The sequence below is a fragment of the Sander lucioperca genome, chromosome 5 (assembly GCF_008315115.2).
Source record: "Sander lucioperca isolate FBNREF2018 chromosome 5, SLUC_FBN_1.2, whole genome shotgun sequence".
Taxonomy (NCBI): Eukaryota; Metazoa; Chordata; class Actinopteri; order Perciformes; family Percidae; genus Sander; species Sander lucioperca.
Window position 1 is genome coordinate 31,095,152 of NC_050177.1, and position 23,448 is coordinate 31,118,599.

The window sequence follows — 23,448 nt, forward strand, 5'->3', positions numbered from 1 at the left end:
TATACAAGCGCAGAATTATGTTGGTACTACCGAGGACCAATTCACTTTTTGTTTGTGATTTTGTTAAAATCTCGTTCTCGTGAACTTAATCTTGGGTCTCGTCTTGTGAGCTGAGTGTCATGTCACACCCCTAGTTCTTTACATTAAATGTTCAGTTTATTGTTCTGTTTCAGCTGCTGGAGGAGAACATTGTCACCTTTGTGAAGACCGAGCTGAAGAAGATCCAGAAGTTTCTGAATCCAGATTACCCAGAATTCTTAGAGAGTCAGAAGAAGGCTGAGGATGTGTTGGACGGTGAGGATGGAGAGCAGAGTAGGAGCAGCAGAGATGCATTTCTGAAGATTACACTGCACTTCCTGAGGAGAATGGAGCAGGAGGTGCTGGCTGACTGTCTGCAGAACAGTAAGATGATTTAAGATTTAACATGATGGAAAGAGGAAATGTAGTCAAAATGGGAAAAACTATATATATACTATACTGCACACATCTGAATCATATCCAAGGCTGTTTTTCTTAAAACTAATTCAGCCTTAAAGGTTTAGCTTCTCTGATGTAATTTGGTGTTTGTTTAGGAACCCGTGTTGCAGTATCCCGCCCCAAATTCAAGTCCAACCTGGAGAAGAAGTTTCAGTGTGTGTTTGAGGGGATTGCTAAAGCAGGAAACCCAACCGTTCTAAATCAGATGTTCACAGAGATCTACCTCACAGATGGAGGGACTTTAAAGGTCAATGAAGAACATGAGGTCAGACAGATTGAAATAGCATCTAGGAAATCAGACAGACCAGAAACAATAATCAAATGTGAAGACATCTTTAAAACCCCACCTGGAAGAGATGAACCAATCAGAACCGTGATGACAAAGGGAGTGGCTGGCATCGGGAAAACAGTCTTAACACAGAAGTTCACTCTGGACTGGGCTGAAGGCAAGGCCAACCAGGACATCCAGTTCACATTTCCATTCACTTTCAGAGAGCTGAATGTGCTGAAAGAGAAAAAGTACAGCTTGGTGGAACTTGTTGATCACTTCTTCAGTGAAACCAAAGAAGCAGGAATCTGCAGCTTTGAAGAGTTCCAGGTTGTGTTCATCTTTGATGGCCTGGATGAGTGCCGACTTCCTCTGGACTTCCACAACACTGAGATCCTGACTGATGTTACAGAGTCCACCTCAGTGGGTGTGCTGCTGACAAACCTCATCAGGGGGAAACTACTTCCCTCAGCTCACCTCTGGATAACTACACGACCTGCAGCAGCCAATCAGATCCCTCCTGAGTTTGTTGACATAGTGACAGAGATCAGAGGGTTCACTGACCCACAGAAGAAGGAGTACTTCAGGAAGAGATTCACAGATGAGGATCAGGCCAGCCAAATCTACTCCTACATTAGGAAATCTCGAAGTCTTCACATCATGTGCCACATCCCAGTCTTCTGCTGGATCACTGCTAGAGTTCTGGAGAAGGTGTTGAAGACCAGAGGGGGAGGAGAGCTGCCCAAGACCCTGACTGAGATGTACATCCACTTCCTGGTGGTTCAGTCCAAACTGAAGAACGTCAAATATCATGGAAAGTCTGAGATAGATCAACACTGGAGTCCAGAGACCAGGAAGATGATTGAGTCTCTGGGAAAACTGGCTTTTGAGCAGCTGCAGAAAGGCAACCTGATCTTCTATGAATCAGACCTAACAGAGTGTGACATCGATATCAGAGAAGCCTCAGTGTACTCAGGAGTGCTCACACAGATCTTTAAAGAGGAGAGTGGACTGTACCAGGACAAGGTGTTCTGCTTCGTCCATCTGAGTGTTCAGGAGTTCCTGGCTGCTCTTCAAGTCCATTTGACATTCATCAACTCTGGAGTCAACCTGCTGGCAGAAGAACAATCAACATCCCAGAAGACTGAAACCAGAGAAGATGGATCTTCACAGATCTACCAGAGTGCTGTGGACAAGGCCTTACAGAGTCCAAATGGACACCTGGACTTGTTCCTCCGCTTCCTCCTGGGTCTTTCACTAGAGACCAATCAGACTCTCCTACAAGGTCTGATGACACAGACAGTAAGTAGCTCACAGACCAATCAGAAAACAGTTGAGTACATCAAGACGAAGATCAGTGAGGATCTGTCTGCAGAGAGAAGCATCAATCTGTTCCACTGTCTGAATGAACTGAATGATCATTCTCTGGTGGAGGACATCCAACAGTCCCTGAGTTCAGGAAGTCTCTCCACAGATAAACTGTCTCCTGCTCAGTGGTCAGCTTTGGTCTTCATCTTACTTTCATCAGAAAAAGATCTGGACGTGTTTGACCTAAAGAAATACTCTGCTTCAGAGGAGGCACTTCTGAGGCTTCTGCCAGTGGTCAAAGCCTCCAACAAAGCTATGTACCTGCACAGAACTATCTAGATTAAATTAACTTTTTATTTAGAGTAAACAAATTTGTGTAATCATTTTTATTTTTTTATTGCTGATTTCTCTTCAGGTTAAGTGCTTGTAACTTGTCAGAGAGAAGCTGTGAAGCTCTGTCCTCAGTTCTCAGCTCCCAGTCCTCTAGTCTGAGAGAGCTGGACCTGAGTAACAATGACCTGCAGGATTCAGGAGTGAAGCTGATGTCTCCTGGACTGAGGAGCCCACACTGCAGACTGGAAACTCTCAGGTTGGTGTTCAGTTAGGATCTAAGTAACAATTTTCAACAACAACAATTCTTGTATTTTTTGTAACCATTCTTGAGTGCCTGGTTATGTTTTTTATGACTTTTTTGGTCATAACTCTTCCTCCTCTCCATAAAGTTAATTCCCTTCCATGGGCGCCGGTGGTTTAAAGTATACCACCACGTGCTTTTTTCTTAAGTAAATCCTTAGTTGGGGACAACAGTGGACAAATGTGAATGTCTAACATGACGTGTGTGTGTGTGTGCGCGCGCATGCATGTGTGTGCTTGCATATGTGTGTGTGTGTGTGTGTGTGTGTGTGTGTGTGTGTGTGTGTGTGTGTGTGTGTGCACGCGTGCTTGCATGTGTGTGTGTATGTTTAGTCTCTCAGGCTGTCTGATCTCAGAGGAAGGCTGTACTTCTCTGGCCTCCGCTCTGAGCTCTAACCCCTCCCATCTGAGAGAGCTGGACCTGAGCTACAATCATCCAGGAAACTCAAGAGTGAAGCTGCTATCAGATGGACTTAAGGATCCAAACTGGAGACTGGACACTCTCAGGTATGGACGGACAGACATGTACTAAGGGACTCTGGTTCATGTTTAATGGAGGATCTGAGTAAAGGTGTATATGATTTTTATTGAAGGTCAGATGTCTGGAACAATTCAATTGGCATTAACAAAATAAGATTTAATCAACTCACTTATCACTTTAAGCAACGTACATTCAAATTAAGTACTTGTTCCGATATAGGTAGCTGAAATTTGGTACCAGTACCCAACGGTACCTTTTTTCGGTAGCTTACTTTCTCCCTAACAAAATAATTAATTTAATTTGGAAAAATAAGCCAAACATATTTAGCTTGTCTCAGAGTAAGTGTAACCACACTGCAACAGCTTTAGCAGCATTGTCCTGATTATGACTTGAACAAGCTGTAGTGAGAGCTGTAGAGTTGACCTAGTCACACTCCGTCTCTTTGAAAACTGTATTTCTCACTATGATTAGAGCCGGCCCTCCCTATACACAAACTAAGTGGCTGGTTAGGGCCCCATGGCCACTAGGAGGCCCCCAAACTTTGGTCTGAACATAGAGCCGGACCGTGACATAGCTAACATTACCTGATTCTGACTGACATGGCAACCCTATGAATGTTGGTAATTAAATGTTTGGTGTTGCTGATAGAGCGACAAGCAAGGATCATGATGTTTGGTTAAATCTAAAAGTAGCAAAATTGGTGACCTACATACAGCGAAACCCGCTGCCGCTGCCTCGGATTTAACCGACAAATACAACAAATGGCCCCAGATGTACAGGGCTGGCCCTGACTATGATGGTTAAATTATGCAATTATCCACAGCCCTGGAGTATGAAGTTGATTGTGTCTTTGTTTCTTCCTGCAGGGTGGACCATGGTGGACCGCAGAGACTGAGACCTGGTCTGAGGAAGTGTGAGTGTGTTTTAAGTTTGCTCTATGATAACCCAGCTGTGTGTTTCACTAGTTTAACACCTTCCTGGTGCTGGAAGTTTCATATTAGATGAGGTTACTTACTATTTCAATGTTTTACTGAACACGATGCTGATTGCTCCAGTTCAGTTTATTTTATGAAAGGGGACAGTGCGAATTAATAAAACACATGATTTCCCATGGGTTAAAAATGCCAGAATTAGCCAAAAGGCTATTTTTCATCTGTAGTCCCCTGCCCTCGATGTTAAAAAAGGCTTTTTAAAATGCAAAGAAACAAAAAGGAAAACACAAGCAAAACAAAACATTACAGAAACAGAATACAACAAAACAAATCACAATGCAGAACTTAACATAAGACAAGACACAACACAGAAGCAGAAACATATACAACAAAGCAAAGCAACAGAGTATAAGAGTGCTTAGCAATTGATGGTGAATTGGCTAAATCTCCCTTTACCAGTGGATGTTAATATATAGACATTAGGGTTGCACGATATTGACAAAATATGATATTGTGAAAACGCATCAAAATAGATTAAAACAAATTAAACAAGTTTTCTTACAACACAAGGTTTATTTCATATTGGACTGGTCCAACATGAATAAATAAATAAGGACCATGTCTACAGAACAGGACATGTTCTACTGGTTGGACAGTATAAAATAAATAAGGACCATGTCTACAGAACAGGACATGTTTTATTGATTGTACAGTATAAAATATATAAAGAGAACAGGACACAACTTTTCTTTCTCTTCTTTGCTTCGTTCTGTCTTGTTGTCTCTATTTCTTCACTTACACTGTCACTCTGTCGAAATATGCAAACACGTCACGTGGTACGCTCCATAGGGTTTGTCACGTAGTGGACCCGTGCGCTGATGTGCACCAACGTGTGCAAGTGGAATGGTAACTGGCCAATGAAACATGATCATTATAGCGTTTCAAGCGAGCTCTACATCAAACACAACTAAGCCACACAGCCAACGGACGGGACGCAGCGCTCCACAATATAAACAAAATATTGCATACTTATTGCAACACTTTTAGGGTATTGCAATAACGATATTGAGTCGATATATCTTGCACGCCTAATAGACATAAGTAACTATAAAAAAAAAATCAAGAAACAATAGCACGGTGCTTCCATTGTGGAGCTACTTAACTCACACTGGCCAATCATGTATCCAGAGATCAGACTTGTCAGTGTGGTTTGAGGCGGTGTGAGAGTCCCGTACAGGAAACAGGAAACATCACTGCCTCTATCTCTACCACAAGAAAGTTGTAAAACACCAAAAACACGCTCTGAACTGCCCGGGAGTTTGTGGAACAGCTGACTGTTTCTTTCAATAACAAACCACTCGCTATGTCTCGCTCGGATCTTTTCTTTCTCTCTCTCTGTGAAATTAAGCTGCGTTTAACTGCGCTTGAAAGCACCTGTTTTTGGTATGAATGCCCAATTAATGTTAAAATTTTTCTCATACTGTCTGTCTGCATATACCTGTATTCACCCTCTGTCTGTGTGCTGTCCTCTATATTGAGAACTTGGTTTATTCAGAATGTTTGATATAAATTAATTTGATGTGTTAAACTTAATTCTATTGTAAAATACATTCAGGAATAGTTTGCAGGGAACCTTTATTTTGAAATTCATGGCACGTAACGTGTTTACATTTCCGTAGCTAGTAATAGTAGTAGAAGAAGAAGTAAGCTAGAGGAAACATGGGGCGTTTCTCAATCTGTGTTCTTCTATTGACTTGTGTTCTTGTGTCCCTGTGAAACGTCATCTTGTGTTGCCAAAGTACTGTCCCAATACACAAGTTCGCATTTCACCAAGAACAGTTAAGATTCCCGGGAATGTTCTTGACACGCCCATTTTAGGATGCATTGGTTGGTAACTTGTATGAACTTCGCAGCACCCGTATCCCAACATTCATTTCGGCATTCAATGATGGTCGGGTTTCTGGTACACAGACAGACCAAAAACGGGACAATTTTAACAATTTTCGCCATCTTATTCATCACTAAATTCACTTCTGAGAACGTTTTAGGTGAGAAATGAACGGTTTAGATTTCGAATATAGGCAGTCTTGCGAAAATCTTTGCCAAATTGACAATTTGCTCTAAAGTTTTCGGAGTTGAGGAGCTCCATGAAGTGAGGCGACAGCCAGCTTGCGCCTGCCGGGGCTGCTAGCTCGTCGCTCGGCCAGTCACGCTCTGAGACCCCGCTGTAAGCCGAGGTCTTTTAGACCGGTCCCGTAAATAAGAGGCTTTAATTTCGCTGTTGACTGATCGTTTGTTTAAATATCACAACACATGTCCATCATAAGATTAATGGGAACCTGTGGTTAACTGCCTTTTCAGAGTTAAACTCCACAAGCACACACACACACACACACACAGCACAGCACAGCAGGCAGAGGCGGGGGAGATATACGTATATATATTTTTTGGGTGTATTTGTTTTCTGATTTATTAGAACTTGAGTTTCAGTCTGTATGATACATTAACAGTTGTACATAAAGTAGTAACATGCTATGACATGTTATGTAGACTCAACTAAAATTTGATGTGTTAAACTTAATTCTATTGTAAAATACATTCAGGAATCGTTTGCAGGGAACCTTTATTTTGAAATTCATGGCACGTAACGTGTTTACATTTCCGTAGCTAGTAATAGTAGTAGAAGAAGAAGTAAGCTAGAGGAAACATGGTGAATCTCCGAGTTGGACTATTGATTTTTCCCACGCCCACGACAGCATTGGCTGTAAGTTTGGTACTTCTTTCTGTCATTATTTAACCTGCATTCTTTATATAGCTGTAGAGTCAGTGAACCTTGTTGATTCATTCGTCATTGAATTCATGTTATCTGTCGCGTTTGTATGCTAGCAATGCTATTCTAATGTTAATGCTAGCGCAATATGTGTGAATTTACGTTGTATGCTAGTAAGACTATTCTGATGTTAATGTAGCCTGAAATGTGTGAATGTGCAGTTAGCACATTGTTCACGTGTTGTATATGAATAGTTTAAGATAGCTTAGTAGGCTATAGCAACTTGCTGTACAAGAGACTAAGTATCTTGTCTTTTTCTTTCTGTTTAGTTTTCACTCAGGGGCGGAACTAGACTCTCAGTACAGTGGGGGCGGAGCTTCATCATGGGGCCCTCTGCTACCAAGTCGTTTTAAAATTAAAACCGTTAAATAAAAACGGTAAATTATCTGATGAATGCATATGTTATGATGTGTCACTTGTTGAGCCAAGTAAGCCTATATGTCAAATAAAACAAGTGTACAAGTGACAAGTTTGTATTGACAAACAAACAAAGAAAGCAGTTTGTCAGTCAAGTAAAAATATTTCAGCACCACGGACAGCAACAGCCGATGGACAGCGATTGTGCTGAACAGGCCAAGTGCACTCAATCAGTGCCACGCTATATCATTGACGCGGCACTATTATACTGTATTGAACACAACGTTTGTTTACAACTCCATATGTAGGTAAAATGTGCTACATGAAAACTCAACTGGGATGAAAACTTTGAGTAAAACTGATTTATAACATTCTGAGTGACTTATTCATAACTAAAATATAAATTCTTAGACAATTTTTTTTCTTAGCATTTTGTTGTCTGCTTAACGATCCTGAAGAACAAATACATCTAACAAAACTATAAACATATCATGGTCCCTTATTAAATCTTCATCCTCCTCTCCTTCATGGTGGCAAATTTGCCAACCACTTTGTCCTTGTTGATATGTACAGTATGTCCCGCTCCACACACAGCAAGGTGAGATTTGACAGCCTGGCCTCATCCATGCACGAACGCAAGTATGTCTTAAAGCCGCAGATGGCTGAAACTTCGTTCGGCACTGGCGCTGCTGATGGGAAGGGTTTTATAAATCCTGAGGAGAATGGTCAGGTGTGGGTAGGCTCTATCCATGTCGTTGGCAATGAGGAATGGCAGGACGGCGTCGGTGGTGAGATCCATGTTTAACTCAGAATACAATGCACAAAAAGAGCAAAACTCCTCCACTGCGTCTTCTGGCTTGGGCATGTCTTGTGAGTAGAAACGGGCCAGCTCAAGCATTTTTTCCTCAGCATCAGGGTGCTCAAACCGCTTTGGGCAGAGTACTGCGAACAGTTTGGCCATTTTTTTGAAGTCTGAAAATCGACTTTCAAACTGCCCCACAAAAACATCCAGAATGTAAAATTAAATTTCCGCTTTGAAGCGGCGTCTGCTGTCCTCGATCTGGTCATCCTCTGCGTCCTCGTCAAAATGCCTTTTTCTCTTGCGAATCCTCTGCTCCGCAAACTCGGTGGCTGCGTCGCTTTCTCTGGCCATACTTCTTGCTGTGTTCTCCATGCTGTCAAAGGCCTCCTCTGTGCGTAACTCTCGGATCTGAGCCACAGTACTGTCAATAAGATTCACAGCAGTGTTGACATCCACTGACTTTCTGAAGGTAATTCGACAGGATGTATGTCCTCTTCAACAAATCGTTCCAACACACCAACATGAACATGAATTCAAATGTGCTGAGTTTTGACAGCAGGCCGTCAGCTTCAGAGGCCGCCTTGGGTGTGCTGTTGTGGTGGTGTTGGATACGACTCAGGGCTTTGAGAATTGCTGGGAAGCTCTTTATCACTGCTTCTGTGGCCTGCTTCCTGGAGGTCCACCTTGTGTCAGAAAGGCTTTTCAGCGTAAGAACGATTCTTTCCAGTTGCATGATTACCTGTTCCTCCTCCAGTATTTTAAATCTCGGAAGGCTTGAAGTTAAAAAACAGTACAAGGTCTCAAGTGTACCAAAAAAAACTTTAGCGCTTTACCGTGTAATCCACTCCTGAGTAAGTACACCTTCACTCTAGGTTTGTGAGGAGGGGAGTTCAAGTGCAATGAGCAGAAACACACCAGGGTTAAAGTTACTTAGACTTTAGTAACCAAATGCATAATTGAACCAGGTGCAATACATTTACACATGGAAAACAATAAAATGGGCCCTTTGAAAATAAAATAAAATAAATTTTCCTTTAAGTTGACTTATTGTGTTTTCTTGTATTTAATTGAAAGTTCCTTTTCCAATCCTCGCTTCAAGTGTAAAGTCAAGTAAGTCAAGTCGATAGTCAGTGTGTGGATATCCGAAGAGTAATGACCAGTGGAGTGACTGGTACAATCCTACCACGAAGCAGATAGGGTATCCGGCTCCTTCAATGGACAGGATTCAATGATAGAAATCAAACTGGGTTGGCTCGCCATCTATGGAGATCGATGAATCTTCTTCCAGGACTTTTCAGATCCAACCAAAAACTTGACCTGCATTCACAACCAGGTTATAACCTTTTGTTAAGTTTCATAACTCTTTTCCCTATGCAGGTTGCTTTTACATTCATCTATCAAATGCCCCCATGTTCACATGTTGTACAACATTATCTCCAATGTGAAATGCCAAATGCCAAAAAAAGTAAATATTTACAGCACTGCATATACTTCTACATGCTGAAAAGTAGTGAATACCATTCAGTTAACCAATGCAAAGTAATCAGATAGAATACCTTGAATTCAAATAAGTACTTCAATTCACAACTGCAATAAGCTTACAATTGTACCAAAAGATAATTAGTTCGTTTCAGTATAAAGCATTGGAATAAATACTTCAAATTAGCACCTCATATGCATTTCACACATGAAAACATGACTTAGAATCAGGTTTAACCTTTCAAAACAAAAGCGAAAGCTTATTTCAAACTAAATATCTTTCCATTCACTTGATAACTTAAAATGTACCACTCGTAGTAAAAGTACAATAAAAATATACATCTTTCATCTTTTATGGAGATATTTCTTAGCATAAATCCAACTAAAATACGACATGAGTGATTCAGGCTGTTAACTAACATAAGGATGAACAGGCTAGCTAACCGAGAAAAGGTTGTGACAAAAACTTGATGAATTCGGCACCCGTCTTCATCAAACACCATTTAAAAGTTTACAGTCAAATGTTCCAAAAAAACTTCAGTGTCTTCATTAACTTCTTCATCACTTTTTTAAGGTTCAGCCCTTACAGAAACTAAATATGGCGCTTGCAAAACAAAAATGACCGTCTTCCTTCTCTCTCGTCTGTTTTCCAGCACCGGATGTAGCTAACGTGCATCGTGGAGTTTCAAAATAAAAGTACCTAATTGTAACTTAAGAAAGTAAAAGTATCTCTTTATCAAAATTATGTTTTTAACAATGACAACTTAATTCCTATGAATTTTTTTTATCAAAATGATGATTTGTAACTATTTATTACCTCTCTTCTTAATGTATTTATCATCTGGGTTACACGCTACACAAACAACACGCAGCATCCATAAGAATCAGATTGAGGTTGTGTGCGCAGCAGTGGACATAAAATGCCTTGTCTGAGCAATTTTGCTTGATCCTGGCTTGCAGCCCCGTTAACTGCCCTGACATTGTTCTGGCACCGTCATATGCTTGTCCCCTCAGGTCATTTACATTAAGACCAAGGTCCTTTGTCAGCGAATTATGCAGAAGATCATAAAAGGACGCTGCACTGCCATCAGGTAACTCCTCAAATTTAATAAAGCGCTCAATGCTGCTGCCTGTTTTGGTGACATATCTGAGTGAAAGAGAAAAAAAACTGACCCATTCTTGTCATATCTATGGTGGAATCTACAATAACTGAGAAAAACTTTGCTAACTTTATGTCATCAATTATTGTGCTCAGTGTCTCTTTGGAAAGAGCTGCAATGAGCTCGTTTTGGGACTGGTGAGGTATGTCACTCTGCTGACGGGGTTATTCATGTGCTGCTCGAGGATGGAGTCGTAGTGAGCCAGCAACTTCAGGAGCTCTAAGAAATTCCCCTCATTAGAGTCAGGGGCTCCCAGCCCAGCATGTTCTCTGTGGCCACGAAAAGCCAGCCCCTGTCTGGCTAAAATGAGCGTGGTGTCCACCAACCTGTAGGATCCTTCTGTTCTTCTCCACCTGCTCTCTCTCTGCTTTCAGAAGCGCCGCAATGACAGTGCTGTCCTGACTCATACCAAACTTTGTCATTAGATATGCCTTCTCTGCCTCCCGGTGAGAGCCGGACCTTTCATGTGTCTCAATCCACTCTGTCCCTTTTTTAAATGAAGAAAACCCCATACATGGGTCAGCCCAGGCTTTCCCAGCACTGTCATTGGACTTTTTACCGAAAAGCCAGCAACAGAAACAGAACAGTGGGTTTGTCCTGGGTGAGTGCACCAACCACTGACGCTCCACTGGGTTACCTGAGCCTCCCATCTGGCGCATATACAAAGCCGGACTGAAGCGTCGCTTATCCTGGTCATGTGGGAACTCTTTGAAGCCGTCCCTCAAACCAGGCTGGCAAGGACCATGTCCAATCACCGCACGGATCAATTCAGTAGTGAGAGGCCGGTGACGAAAAAGGTACGGGTCTGTGGGATATTCCTCTTCAGACAGGACATTGGCTAGGCAGTGCGCCTCTGAAGGACCTATGGTGGCGCTGCTGCTGGAACCAGAGGCATCCGCGACCGACGAGGTATCCTCCACTTCAAATTGCTGGTGACAGTCACCCCCCTCCGGTGAGCTTTTCTGGGCTTGACTGCTATTAGCTTCATCGTTAGCCGGTGTCAGGCTAGTAGGGCTAGCACTAGCAGTAACGTTAACTATTGATGACTGAGTTACAACGTTAATGGTATTATTATCATTTTGTTGAGTCAGGGATGATGATGATGATGATGATGATGATGATGATGATGAGAAGTACGATGTGAGAGGAGCACACGATGCTACCACACTTCTCCTACTATCTCGTTCTTTTCTTTTTAATGTGCCAGATTTATATATTTTCTCTCCATTTTCGTAACTATTCTCTTAAGTGCTATCAGCAAAGTAGCTTATATAGCTAATGTTTACATTATACATTTGTGCCTCACACCACCTTTAGTTACTGTTGCTAAGTAGGAGAAGCTTGGGCCAGCTTTAGCAACAGTAGCTGGGGGGAACTTGACATGGCGGTGCTCATTGCGCTGCCCATTGGCCTCTGTATATATATATATATATATATATATATATATATGGCGCTGCCACTGTCAAAGAACCAGACAGGAGTTGCATTATGCATTTGAAGGTTATACTGTCTAACTGACTCAGAAGGAAATAACGACGTGAAAAAAATAAAGAGAGCGTGGCTCATTGGCTTGCTAATTCCCATGATGCAAGGCGGTAAATAGAGTTGTGTTAAAATTTGCTGATAAGTTTGCCGTTTGTTCTAAAATACAAAATGTAACTTCATAAATTTAGTTTTTTAATGTGTCAGCTTAGAATGTAGTGTTTTGTTGCCTGGTAATTGTCATTGTTGTGCTGGTTTACTATTGTAACCATGAGTTAAGTGACTGTTATGTTTGATAAGAACAGCTGGTTCATCACAACACTCACTCATGTTCAGTAGCTTCTTTCAGCTGACAATCTGTAATATGGGGCCCCGTTTTTGTCAAGTGACAGAAGATTGGCGGTGATTGAGGGGCCTGGTGTCCGCACCCACGCTATCTCTGCTACTGTTTTCACTCGTCAATTTCACCTGCCTGAACTCAATAAAAGGAGCAAGGCGCTCATCGTCCTGGGGCCTGTTTCACAAAAGCAGAATATATAAATCCAGGATAACTGATAAAGCGAGGCATGACCTAGTCTAATCTGTGCAGCCTGGCTTGGTGCGTTTCACGAAGGCCAAGACAGGCTGAGGAGGAGAGACTAGGTCGAGTCAGGCTGAGGAGGAGAGACTAGGTCGAGTCAGGATGAGGAGGAGAGACTAGGTCGAGTCAGGCTGAGGAGGAGAGACTAGGTCGAGTAAGGATGAGGAGGAGAGACTAGGTCGAGTCAGGATGAGGAGGAGAGACTAGGTCGAGTAAGGATGAGGAGGAGAGACTAGGTCGAGTCAGGATGAGGAGGAGAGACTAGGTCGAGTCAGGATGAGGAGGAGAGACTAGGTCGAGTAAGGATGAGGAGGAGAGACTAGGTCGAGTCAGGATGAGGAGGAGAGACTAGGTCGAGTCAGGATGAAGTAATTCAGATAGATGTGCATCTACGGCTTTCCTCAACAGACCGTGAGGTCGATAACAGATTTACTGATGCTAAAATGGAGAATAATCATTGTTCATACTTTATACAGAGTGAGCAGCAGCTTCTTGTGGAAGTATGATAATGTGAAACGCATTATTTGTATAACAAGAAACATGGCCACAAATTTCAATTCAATTCAATTCAATTCAATTTTATTTATAGTATCAAATCATAACAAGAGTTATCTCGAGACACTTTACAGATAGAGTAGGTCTAGACCACACTCTATAATTTACAAAGCCCCAACAATTCCAATAGTTCCCCCAAGAGCAAGGATTAGCAGTGGCTATTGCGACAGTGGCGAGGAAAAACTCCCTTTTAGGAAGAAACCTCGGCAGACCCAGACTCTTGGTGGGCGGTGTCTGACGGTTGGGGTTATGACGGTACAGGATGTAGCGTGGCACAGCAGAGCATGGGTGGACGCGGTGGACGCAGCAGGACGTAGCCGGGCATTGCAGGGAATCGTAGAGCGTAGCAGGGTGTAGCAGGTCCACAGCCACAGCTGCACCCAAGACCCAGGTCTTGGTGTCGCCCTATTCCGAGGCGATGTTCTGGGTGAAGAAGAAACATAAGGACTCCGGGGAGTAAACTCCCCGAAGCTAGGTGAGTAACAAGCACTTCTTAGACAGGATGTGCATAAAAGGAAACAAAAGAAAAGAGCGTGTTATAAGAAGGAACTTCCTCCGCAGTCTAGAATTATAACAGCATAACTAGGAGAGGCACTATATTATTGATTATACGCTAGGTAAATCTGATGACTGTAAAGAGAAGCAGAGAAAAGCGGTGGTGCTGTGTCTGCAGCTATGCACCCTGCCCCGCCGGTCTAGGCGTTCACTGCAACTCCTCACTCCCTAACTATAAGCTTTATCAAAGAGGAGAGTTTTCAGTTTAGTCTTAAATGTAGCGACGGTGTCTGCCCCCCGAACCCAGATTGGGAGCTGGTTCCACAGGAGAGGAGCCTGATAGCTGAAGGCTCTGCCTCCCATTCTACTTTTAGAGACTCTAGGAACCACAAGTAACTCTGCATTCTGGGAGCGTAGGGCTCTAGTGGGACAATAAGGTACTAAGAGGTCCTCAAGATATGAAGGAGCTTGACCATTTAGAGCTTTATAGGTCAGAAGAAGGATTTTAAATTCAATCCTGGATTTTACAGGAAGCCAATGGAGAGAAGCTAATACAGGAGAAATATGATCTCTTTTCTTAGTTCTTGTCAGAACACGCGCTGCAGCATTCTGGATCAGCTGGAGAGTCCTAAGGGACTTATTTGAGCATCCTGATAATAAGGAATTACAGTAGTCCAGCCTGGAAATAACGAATGCATGGACAAGTTTTTCTGCATCGTTTTGAGACAGGATGTTCCTAATTTTAGCAATGTTACGAAGGTGAAAAAAGGCTGTTCTAGAGGTTTGTTTTAGATGGGCGTTAAAGGATAGATCCTGATCAAAAATAACTCCTAGATTTCTGACAGTAGTATTGGAGACCAGGGCAATACCATCCAGAGTAATTATATCTTCGGCTAATGAGGTTCGTAGGTGTTTCGGGCCCAGAACAATAACTTCGGTTTTGTTTGAGTTTAACATCAGGAAATTGTAGGCCATCCATGATTTTATATCTTTAATGCATGCTTGAAGTTTAGCTAGCTGGCTGGTTTCGTCTGGCTTGATTGATAGGTATAATTGGGTGTCATCCGCATAACAGTGAAAGTTAATTGAGTGTTTCCTAATAATATTGCCTAGAGGAAGCATATATAAGGAGAATAGAATTGGTCCAAGCACTGAGCCTTGAGGAACGCCATGGTTAATTTTAGCGTAATTGGAGGGTTTATTGTTAACATTAACAAATTGCGATCGATCAGAGAAGTAGGACTTAAACCAGTTTAGTGCGATTCCTTTAATGCCAACTAAATGTTCCAGTCTCTGTAAGAGGATGGTATGGTCAATAGTATCGAATGCAGCACTAAGATCTAATAAGACAAGTACGGAGACAAGTCCTTTGTCTGATGCAGTTAGAAGGTCGTTAGTAATTTTCACCAGTGCCGTCTCTGTGCTATGATGCTTTCTAAATCCTGACTGAAAGTCCTCAAATAAGCTATTGCTATGTAGAAAATCACATAACTGATTAGCGACTACTTTCTCAAGGATCTTGGAGAGAAAGGGAAGGTTAGATATAGGTCTATAGTTGGCTAAGACCTCAGGATCGAGGGTGGTTTTTTTCAGTAGAGGTTTTATCACAGCTACTTTAAATGACTGCGGTACATAACCTGTTAATAAAGACATATTTATCATGTCTAGTAATGAAGTGTTAACCACGGGTAACGCTTCTTTAAGTAGCCTCGTTGGGATGGGGTCCAAGAGACAGGTAGATGGCTTTGCTGAAGAGACCTTTAGCATTAATTGTTGAGGGTTTATAGCATAAAAGCAATCTAAGTATATGTCAGGTCTAGTCGTTCTTTCTAGCAGTCTGTCAGTTAAAGGTGACCCATTAGAGGTTGAGGGCAAGAGGTGATGAATAGTATCTCTAATTGTTATAATTTTATCGTTAAAGAAACTCATGAAGTCATCACTACTCAGAGCTATAGGAATAGATGGCTCAATAGAGCTGTGGCTATCTGTCAGCCTGGCTACAGTGCTGAAAAGAAACCTTGGGTTGTTCTTATTTTCTTCTATTAGTGATGAATAGTAGTCTGATCTGGCCTTTCTTAGGGTCTTCCTATAGGTCTTCAGACTGTCTTGCCAGTCTAAACGAGATTCTTCCAGTTTGGTGGAACGCCATTTACTTTCAAGTTTGCGCGAGATTTGCTTTAATTTACGAGTGTGGGAGTTATACCAAGGTGCTAGTTTCCTTTGCTTCATCGTCTTCTTTTTAAGGGGAGCAACAGAGTCTAAAGAAGTCCGTAGGCAGGCCGTAGCACCGTCTACGAAATTATCAATTTGAGAGGGACTAAAGTTTACATAAAGATCCTCTGTTATATTAAAGCACGGTAATGAGTTTAGTGCTGTTGGAATATATTCCTTAAATTTAGCTATAGCACTGTCAGATAGGCTTCTAGTGTAGAAGCTTTTATCTAATTTCGTATAGTCGGGTAGTAAGAATTCGAAAGTTATTAAGAAGTGGTCTGATAATAAAGGATTTTGCGGGAATACTATTACGTCTTCAATTTTGATGCCATATGCCAGCACAAGGTCAAGGGTGTGGTTAAAACAGTGCGTGGCCTCATGCACCCTCTGACTGAAACCAATAGAATCTAGCAGTGAATTGAAAGCAGTACTAAGGCTATTGCTGTCAACGTCCACATGGATATTAAAATCACCTACAATAAGTACTTTGTCTGATTTTAGGACTACACATGATAAAAACTCTGAGAATTCCGATAAAAATTCAGAATATGGACCTGGAGCTCGGTACACAACAACAAATATAATAGGCTGTACTGTTTTCCATGTTGGATGCTGAAGATTAAGAACGAGACTTTCAAAAGAGCTATAATTTAGTTTAGGTTTAGGATTAATTAACAGGTTTGAGTCAAATATGGCTGCAACTCCCCCTCCTCGGCCTGAGCCTCGGCCTGAGAATTTGAGTATTAATATGAGTGGGAGGAGTGGCTTCATTTAGACTGACATACTCTTCATGGCCCAGCCATGTTTCAGTTAGACAGAATAGATCAATTTGATTATCGGATATCAATTCGTTTACTAGTATTGCTTTAGAAGACAGAGATCTGATATTTAGTAGACCGCATCTAATTTTCCTATCCTGTTCTATCATTGCAGTGGTAGTTGTAATTCCAATTAGGTTGTTAAGTATTGCCCCTCTTTTGGTTACCTGTGATTTAACTGATCTGAGTCGAGTTACAGACACTGTCTCATTTTTTGGGGCAGGTTGTGGCTGACGTGAACTGAGTGCTAAATTGACTATGTTTGCAGTCAACTTCTTATTACTTAGGGGATTCAACACTTTGTATGGTCTATTGTTGATTATAACTGGAATAGTACTAGTACTACATGTTACCCTGCAGAAAACATTTTCAGATTCATTCACTTGTAAAGTGCCATTAGGATCAATACCTGGGGGGCATGAATCTGTGATATGTATCAACTAAAATAATTCAAGGTGTATTGGTCAACTATAGAAATGTACAGCATTGTATGTATTGCCCTTAGTAACAGACTTCATTTAAAACACATTTTGCAACTGTATCAGCCTTTTCTAATTATCTCAACAACTGCAGTAATATATTCATCAAACTTCTAACAACAATATAAACAGCAGTCTTCATACAGCAATATAACAGTAACAATGACTGTCACATGAATAATTATTAAAAAAAATTATGGTCCCAACTTTAAATAATAACAGTACTTAAATGAACAGCAATATATATTTTAATCCAGGCTGATAACAATAGGGTAAAACCACTGCTGGGTGATCAGAAAAGGCTCCAGCATTAAATAAATCCTGGCTGTTAGCCTGGTCAGGAGCAGGCTAGCTGCACAGAATAAATCTCCATGGTGATTTATGTGCCTCCACTTTCGTGAAACCGAGTCAAGGTTTTAATCATCCAGGATAACTGATAAATCCCGGCTTAATCCCTTATCTTGGTTTTGTGAAACAGGCCCCTGGTTTCTCCCGGTCCTCTGTGAAAGCTGCGGCTGGTGTTTACAGCTGACTGTCCCTCACGGCGGCGCTAGCTTAAACTTCAACAGTTAACAGTTAACACTTTACCAAAACTAGTGAAAACAAAAACACAGCTAACCTGCCTGAACTTCACTTCAAACTACGGGATAACAAGTTACCAAACTGAGAGTTGAACACGACTGTTAGCTGTAAAAATGATACTTGTGCCAAAACTTTAAAAGTCCATCAGTCTCCAAACATCAGTCAGCTGGACATTAAAGTTAGTTTTTCTCTCCTCTGCTGACTGCATGTTTCTCCCTCCAACGTGCTCTACATGTCCTCTCTGACTTCCTCCTTTCTTTTCTACTCCCCAACAAAGTCATCTGATTGGCTAGGAGTGGAGCTATACAGGAAATAATTCACTTAGATTACTCCACTGAAAATACATTACACTTCACTTCAAAACAAAGGATTATGGGAAATGTATTTTTCATTGTATTTACCCAGTTATAAACTGAAACACCATTTATTCATGTAGTTAACTGTATAAAATAAACACTTTATTTATATTTATTTAAAAGTATTTGTGATTTTTAGATTTTCTTGCCTGAAGTACGAAGATAAATTTCTCTTATGAGATAAGTTTCTGTTTTTGTGGCTGGAAAGATGTTAGGATTTAATTAATTAATTTAAAATCCACAAACAGAACAAACTGAACTTTATTCAGTTCATGTTTCTAGATTTGGATCATCAGCTGACATCATCGGGTCAACACGAGGACAAGAAGCTGAACATTGTTGACATGTTGACTCTCATGTTCACTAACTGTTCATGTTGTTAGAACTGGATTGTTAAACATCACTCACAGCTGAATATGAAATGAACGTTTGAATGATTTTCTTTCAGTTATTGTCAGTAAAGTTGTTAATAAATCATCAGATGATAACCTGCAGCTGTATTGTGTCTTGTTTTCTCCATCAGATGTCTGTGAACTGGAACTGGACACAAACACAGTAAACACATACCTCAAACTGTCTGACAACAACAGGAAGGTGACACGTGTCAAGCAGTATCAGTCATATCCTCGTCATCCAGACAGATTTGACTACTGGCCTCAGCTGCTGTGTAGAAATGTTCTGACTGGTCGCTGTTACTGGGAGGTCGAGAGGAGAGGAGAGGGTTATATATCAGTGAGTTACAGAGGAATCAGCAGGAAAGGAGAGAGTGAAGATGGTGTGTTTGGATGTAATGATCAGTCCTGGAGTCTGAACTGCTCTGATGAAGATGGTTACTCTGTCAGGCACAATAATAGAACAACATCCATCATCTCCTCCTCCTCTTCTAACAGAGTAGGAGTGTATGTAGACATTCCTGCTGGCTCTCTGTCCTTCTACAGAGTCTCCTCTGACTCACGGATCCACCTCTACACCTTCAACACCACATTCACTCAACCTCTTTATCCTGGGTTTGGGTTCTGGTCTGGTTCCTCGATGTCTCTGCTGCCAGTGGTCAAATCCTCCAACAAAGCTCTGTACGTGCACATAACTATCCAGATTAAATTAAGGACAAGGGACTGTGGTTCATGTTTAATGGAGGATCTGAGTAAAGGTGTATCTGATTTTTATTGAAGGTCAGAGGTCTGGAACGATTCAATTGGCATTAACAAAATAAGATTTAATGAACTCAGTTATCACTAAGCGACGTACATTCAAATTAAGTACTTGCATTTCCTAGTTGGACCGATATAGGTAGCTGAAGTTCGGTACCAGTACCCAACGGTACCTTTTTTCGGTAGGTTACTTTGTCTCTAACAAAATAATTCATTTAATTTGGAAAAATAATCCAAACATATTCATATTTTTTCCCTCCCAAACAACCTCCAGCCTGTCAGTCTGTCACCAGGGCATAGAGAACGCTGTTGTGCTTGTCTCAGAGTAAGTGTAACCACAGCGTGACAGCTTTAGCAGCATTGTCCTGACTGTGACTTGAACAAGCTGTAGTGAGAGCTGTAGAGTCGACCTAGTCACATTCCGTTTCTTTGAAAACTGTATTTCTCACTATGATTAGAGCCGGCCCTCCCTATACGCGAACTAAGTGGCTGCTTATTGGTCCCACGGCCACTAGGAGGCCCCCAAACTTTTGTCCGACCATAGATCCAGACCGTGACATAGCTAACATTACCTGATTCTGACCGACATGGCAACATGACATGAATGTTGGTAATGAAATGTTCGGTGTTGCTGATAGAGCGACAAGCAAGGATCATGATGTTTGCTTGAATCTAAAAGTGGCAACAACGGTGACATACATACAGCGAAACCCGCTGTCCTCCACTGCCGCTGCCTCGGATTTGACCGACAAATACAACAAAGGGCCCTCAGATGTACAGGGCCGGCCCTGACTATGATGGTTAGAATTTGGAATTATCCACAGCCCTGGGGTATGAAGTTGATTGTGTCTTTGTTTCTTCCTGCAGGGTGGACTACGGTGGACCACACATGCTGAGACCTGGTCTGAGGAAGTGTGAGTGTGTTTTAAGTTTGCTCTAAGAGAACTCAGCTGTCTTTCACTAGTTTAACACCTTCCTGGCACTAGAAGTTTTATATTAGATGAGGTTATTTACTATTTTAATGTTTTACTGAACAGGATCCTGAGTGCTTAGCAGTTGATGGTGAATTGGCTAAATCTCCCTTTACCAGTGGATGTTATTATATAGACAAAAGCAACTATAAAGAAATAATCAAGAAACAATAGCACGGTGCTTCCATTGTGGAACTACTTAACTCACACTGGCCAATCATGTATCCAGAGATCAGACTTGTCAGTGTGGTTTGAGACGGTGTGAGAGTCCCGTACAGGAAACAGGAAACATCACTGCCTGAACACATTAATCCAACAGAACTAATAAATACATAAATACATGAATCAACAGTCGAGCCAACAGAAAGCTAACTTTGTTTCTTTATTTTTTATTCACACATAAGTTGTTGTGTTCAAGTAGCCTTCAGTTTTCTTCTCTGGATGTTTTTAATAAATAAGCGTTGAAAAAACTCACAGTTCATAAACACAACACGGCATAATTAATGTCACAAAGATGTTTAAAAGGTGAATAAAGTGAGTTGAGGTAGATTTACTTCCAGTTCCCCTGATGGAGACCTGGTATCAGATATACGACACAGACACAACATACCATAAATACTCATTTTTCATACATAAACTGGTATTTCTATAAAGTGAACAGGGGACTATCAGGCTACACCGACCAAGTGTGGACTTCTATTTCTGGTCATTTAAAAAATACAAAAATAGAAAAGGACATTTACTTTTAAGATCTTTTTTTATAATATTACTGAAAATAGGCTTTTTATGTTTTTTTAAAAAATTGCCAAGAGGGGACTTGTGGGTTAAGCGATGTCTGTATGTTAAAAAGGGGACCTCCATTCACTGAAGTGAAACTGTCTGTACCTATTCTTTCAATGATTGTTTGTTTACAGCAACTACTTAGTTATTTCAAAGATTGATGATTCAACTTTATTCAAACATTTCTCTGTTATACAAATATTAAGAAATAATCAGGCCACTTAAATAGAGAATAAACATTGTTTTACCTGCAAATCAGAAGTGCCTTGACTGCATGCACTTATATCAAGGACTGAATTACTAGCAACAACATTGATTTATCAGGTTCCTTTATATATAATATACTTTTAAAGTTACATTTTAAAGATTAGCATACAATTCAAGTTAATTTTTACTTTTTCTTTAGTTATTGAGAAATATATCAGTGTGCCTTCCGCTTCATGCAAATTCTCAGTTCCAGTGTTGCAATCCTGAATCATTAGACAAATGTCATTTCATCTTGTCTGTTCACCAATAAAAATAAACGTTATGTGACTAATATTGCAGGTAAAAAAGTTAAGTGTTGTTTCCCCATGACACAATTTATATGTGCTTTTCTTAGCATTCATCCTTGCGAAAAATAGAGGATTGTCTCAACTCACGACTCTCTGGCAAAGTATTGATCTTCCTCTGCATCTTATCTATCAAACTTGTCATATTACTCCTGACACTGATACTGTCTTTTACTGAACTAATGTACAGTATGGACTCATGCAGGAGTGTTAGTGTCTCAGCACACTAGTCAACAGGGGACTTCTGTCATTTAATAGAGTCCAAGTGGGGACAATCTGTTTTAGAGCACAAACTTAAAACACCATTGCAACATAAAGTTTTCTTTTTTCAACTGTCCGACATACTTACACATTAGTATGTAATTCCTAATCAAAGTTATTAATGTTTCATTTGTTCTTTAATACGCTTATCTATAATGTGTTAATATTATAATGTTCATACTTCATGAATGATGGATTCCCCATTTCTAAAGTATTATATCAATTACAAACCAGGGATTTAGAATCTGTCAAGGGTTACAAGAATTATTATCATTATTTGGTTGAGATTATCTTTTTTTATCAGTATTATGAATTGTGCTTATTTCTTTTTCATACATGTTACTTCTGTTCCGTACAGTAGTGTAGCTTGTGTAAACAATTACATTGAAAAGGTCTAGTCCTTTCTGATCTCAAATCAGCTTGGGTGATTGATTAAAAAAAGAAATGATCTTACTGATGACCATTTCCATTGACGCATGCATTTAAACATATAATGACTTAGACATGTACTTAAAGTTAGTGAGTGTGTTAATATAGGTTTTAAGTGTAGGATAGTTGGAAAAAGAAAATGATATCTAAACATTTACAAATGAGAAAAACCTTATGAAACTTAACTAAATCTTATCTATCAAACTTGTCATATTACTCCTGACACTAATACTGTCTTTTACTGAACTAATGTACAGTATGGACTCATGCAGGAGTGTTAGTGTCTCAGCACACTAGTCAACAGGGGACTTCTTTCATTTAATAGAGTCCAAGTGGGGACTATACCTAACCATAACCCTTTTTTCAACTGTCCGACATACTTACACATTAGTATGTAATTCCCAATCAAAGTTATTAATGTTTCATTTGTTCTTTAATACGCTTATCTATAATATGTTAATATTATAATGTTCATACTTCATGAATGATGGATTCCCCATTTCTAAAGTATTATATCAATTACAAAGCATTGATTTAGAAGCTGTCAAGGGTTACAAGAATTATTATCATTATTTGGTTGAGATTATCTTTTTTATCAGTATTATGAATTGTGCTTATTTCTTTTTCATACATGTTACTTCTGTTCCATACAGTAGTGTAGCTTGTGCAAACAATTACATTGACAAGGTCTAGTCCTTTCTGATCTCAAATCAGCTTGGGTGATTGATTAAAACAATAAAAGAAATGATCTTACTGATGACCATTTCCATTGACGCATGCATTTAAACACATAATGACTTAGACATGTACTTACGGTTAGTGAGTGTGTTAATATAGGTTTTAAGTGTAGGATAGTTGGAAAAAGAAAATGTTATCTAAACATTTACAAATGAGAAAAACCTTATGAAACTTAACTAAATCTTATCTATCAAACTTGTCATATTACTCCTGACACTGATACTGTCTTTTACTGAACTAATGTACAGTATGGACTCATGCAGGAGTGTTAGTGTCTCA

The 23,448-nt window shown here is 40.5% G+C and overlaps 2 protein-coding genes across 2 annotated transcripts in view; one reads left to right on the forward strand and one right to left on the reverse strand.

The window, feature by feature from the left end:
- Nucleotides 1–23,448, reverse strand: part of LOC116034155 (receptor-interacting serine/threonine-protein kinase 3-like) — a 412,721-nt gene that overhangs the window by 329,633 nt on the left and 59,640 nt on the right. The window lies entirely within an intron of this gene.
- Nucleotides 1–23,448, forward strand: part of LOC116054942 (NACHT, LRR and PYD domains-containing protein 5-like) — a 179,421-nt gene that overhangs the window by 147,390 nt on the left and 8,583 nt on the right. The window contains exons 17-22 of the mRNA XM_036001597.1: nucleotides 174–402; nucleotides 573–2,370; nucleotides 2,469–2,642; nucleotides 3,020–3,193; nucleotides 4,034–4,080; nucleotides 18,812–19,338. Of these exons, the coding sequence (XP_035857490.1) occupies nucleotides 174–402; nucleotides 573–2,370; nucleotides 2,469–2,642; nucleotides 3,020–3,193; nucleotides 4,034–4,080; nucleotides 18,812–19,338 (2,949 nt within the window). The remainder of the gene's footprint in view (nucleotides 1–173; nucleotides 403–572; nucleotides 2,371–2,468; nucleotides 2,643–3,019; nucleotides 3,194–4,033; nucleotides 4,081–18,811; nucleotides 19,339–23,448) is intronic.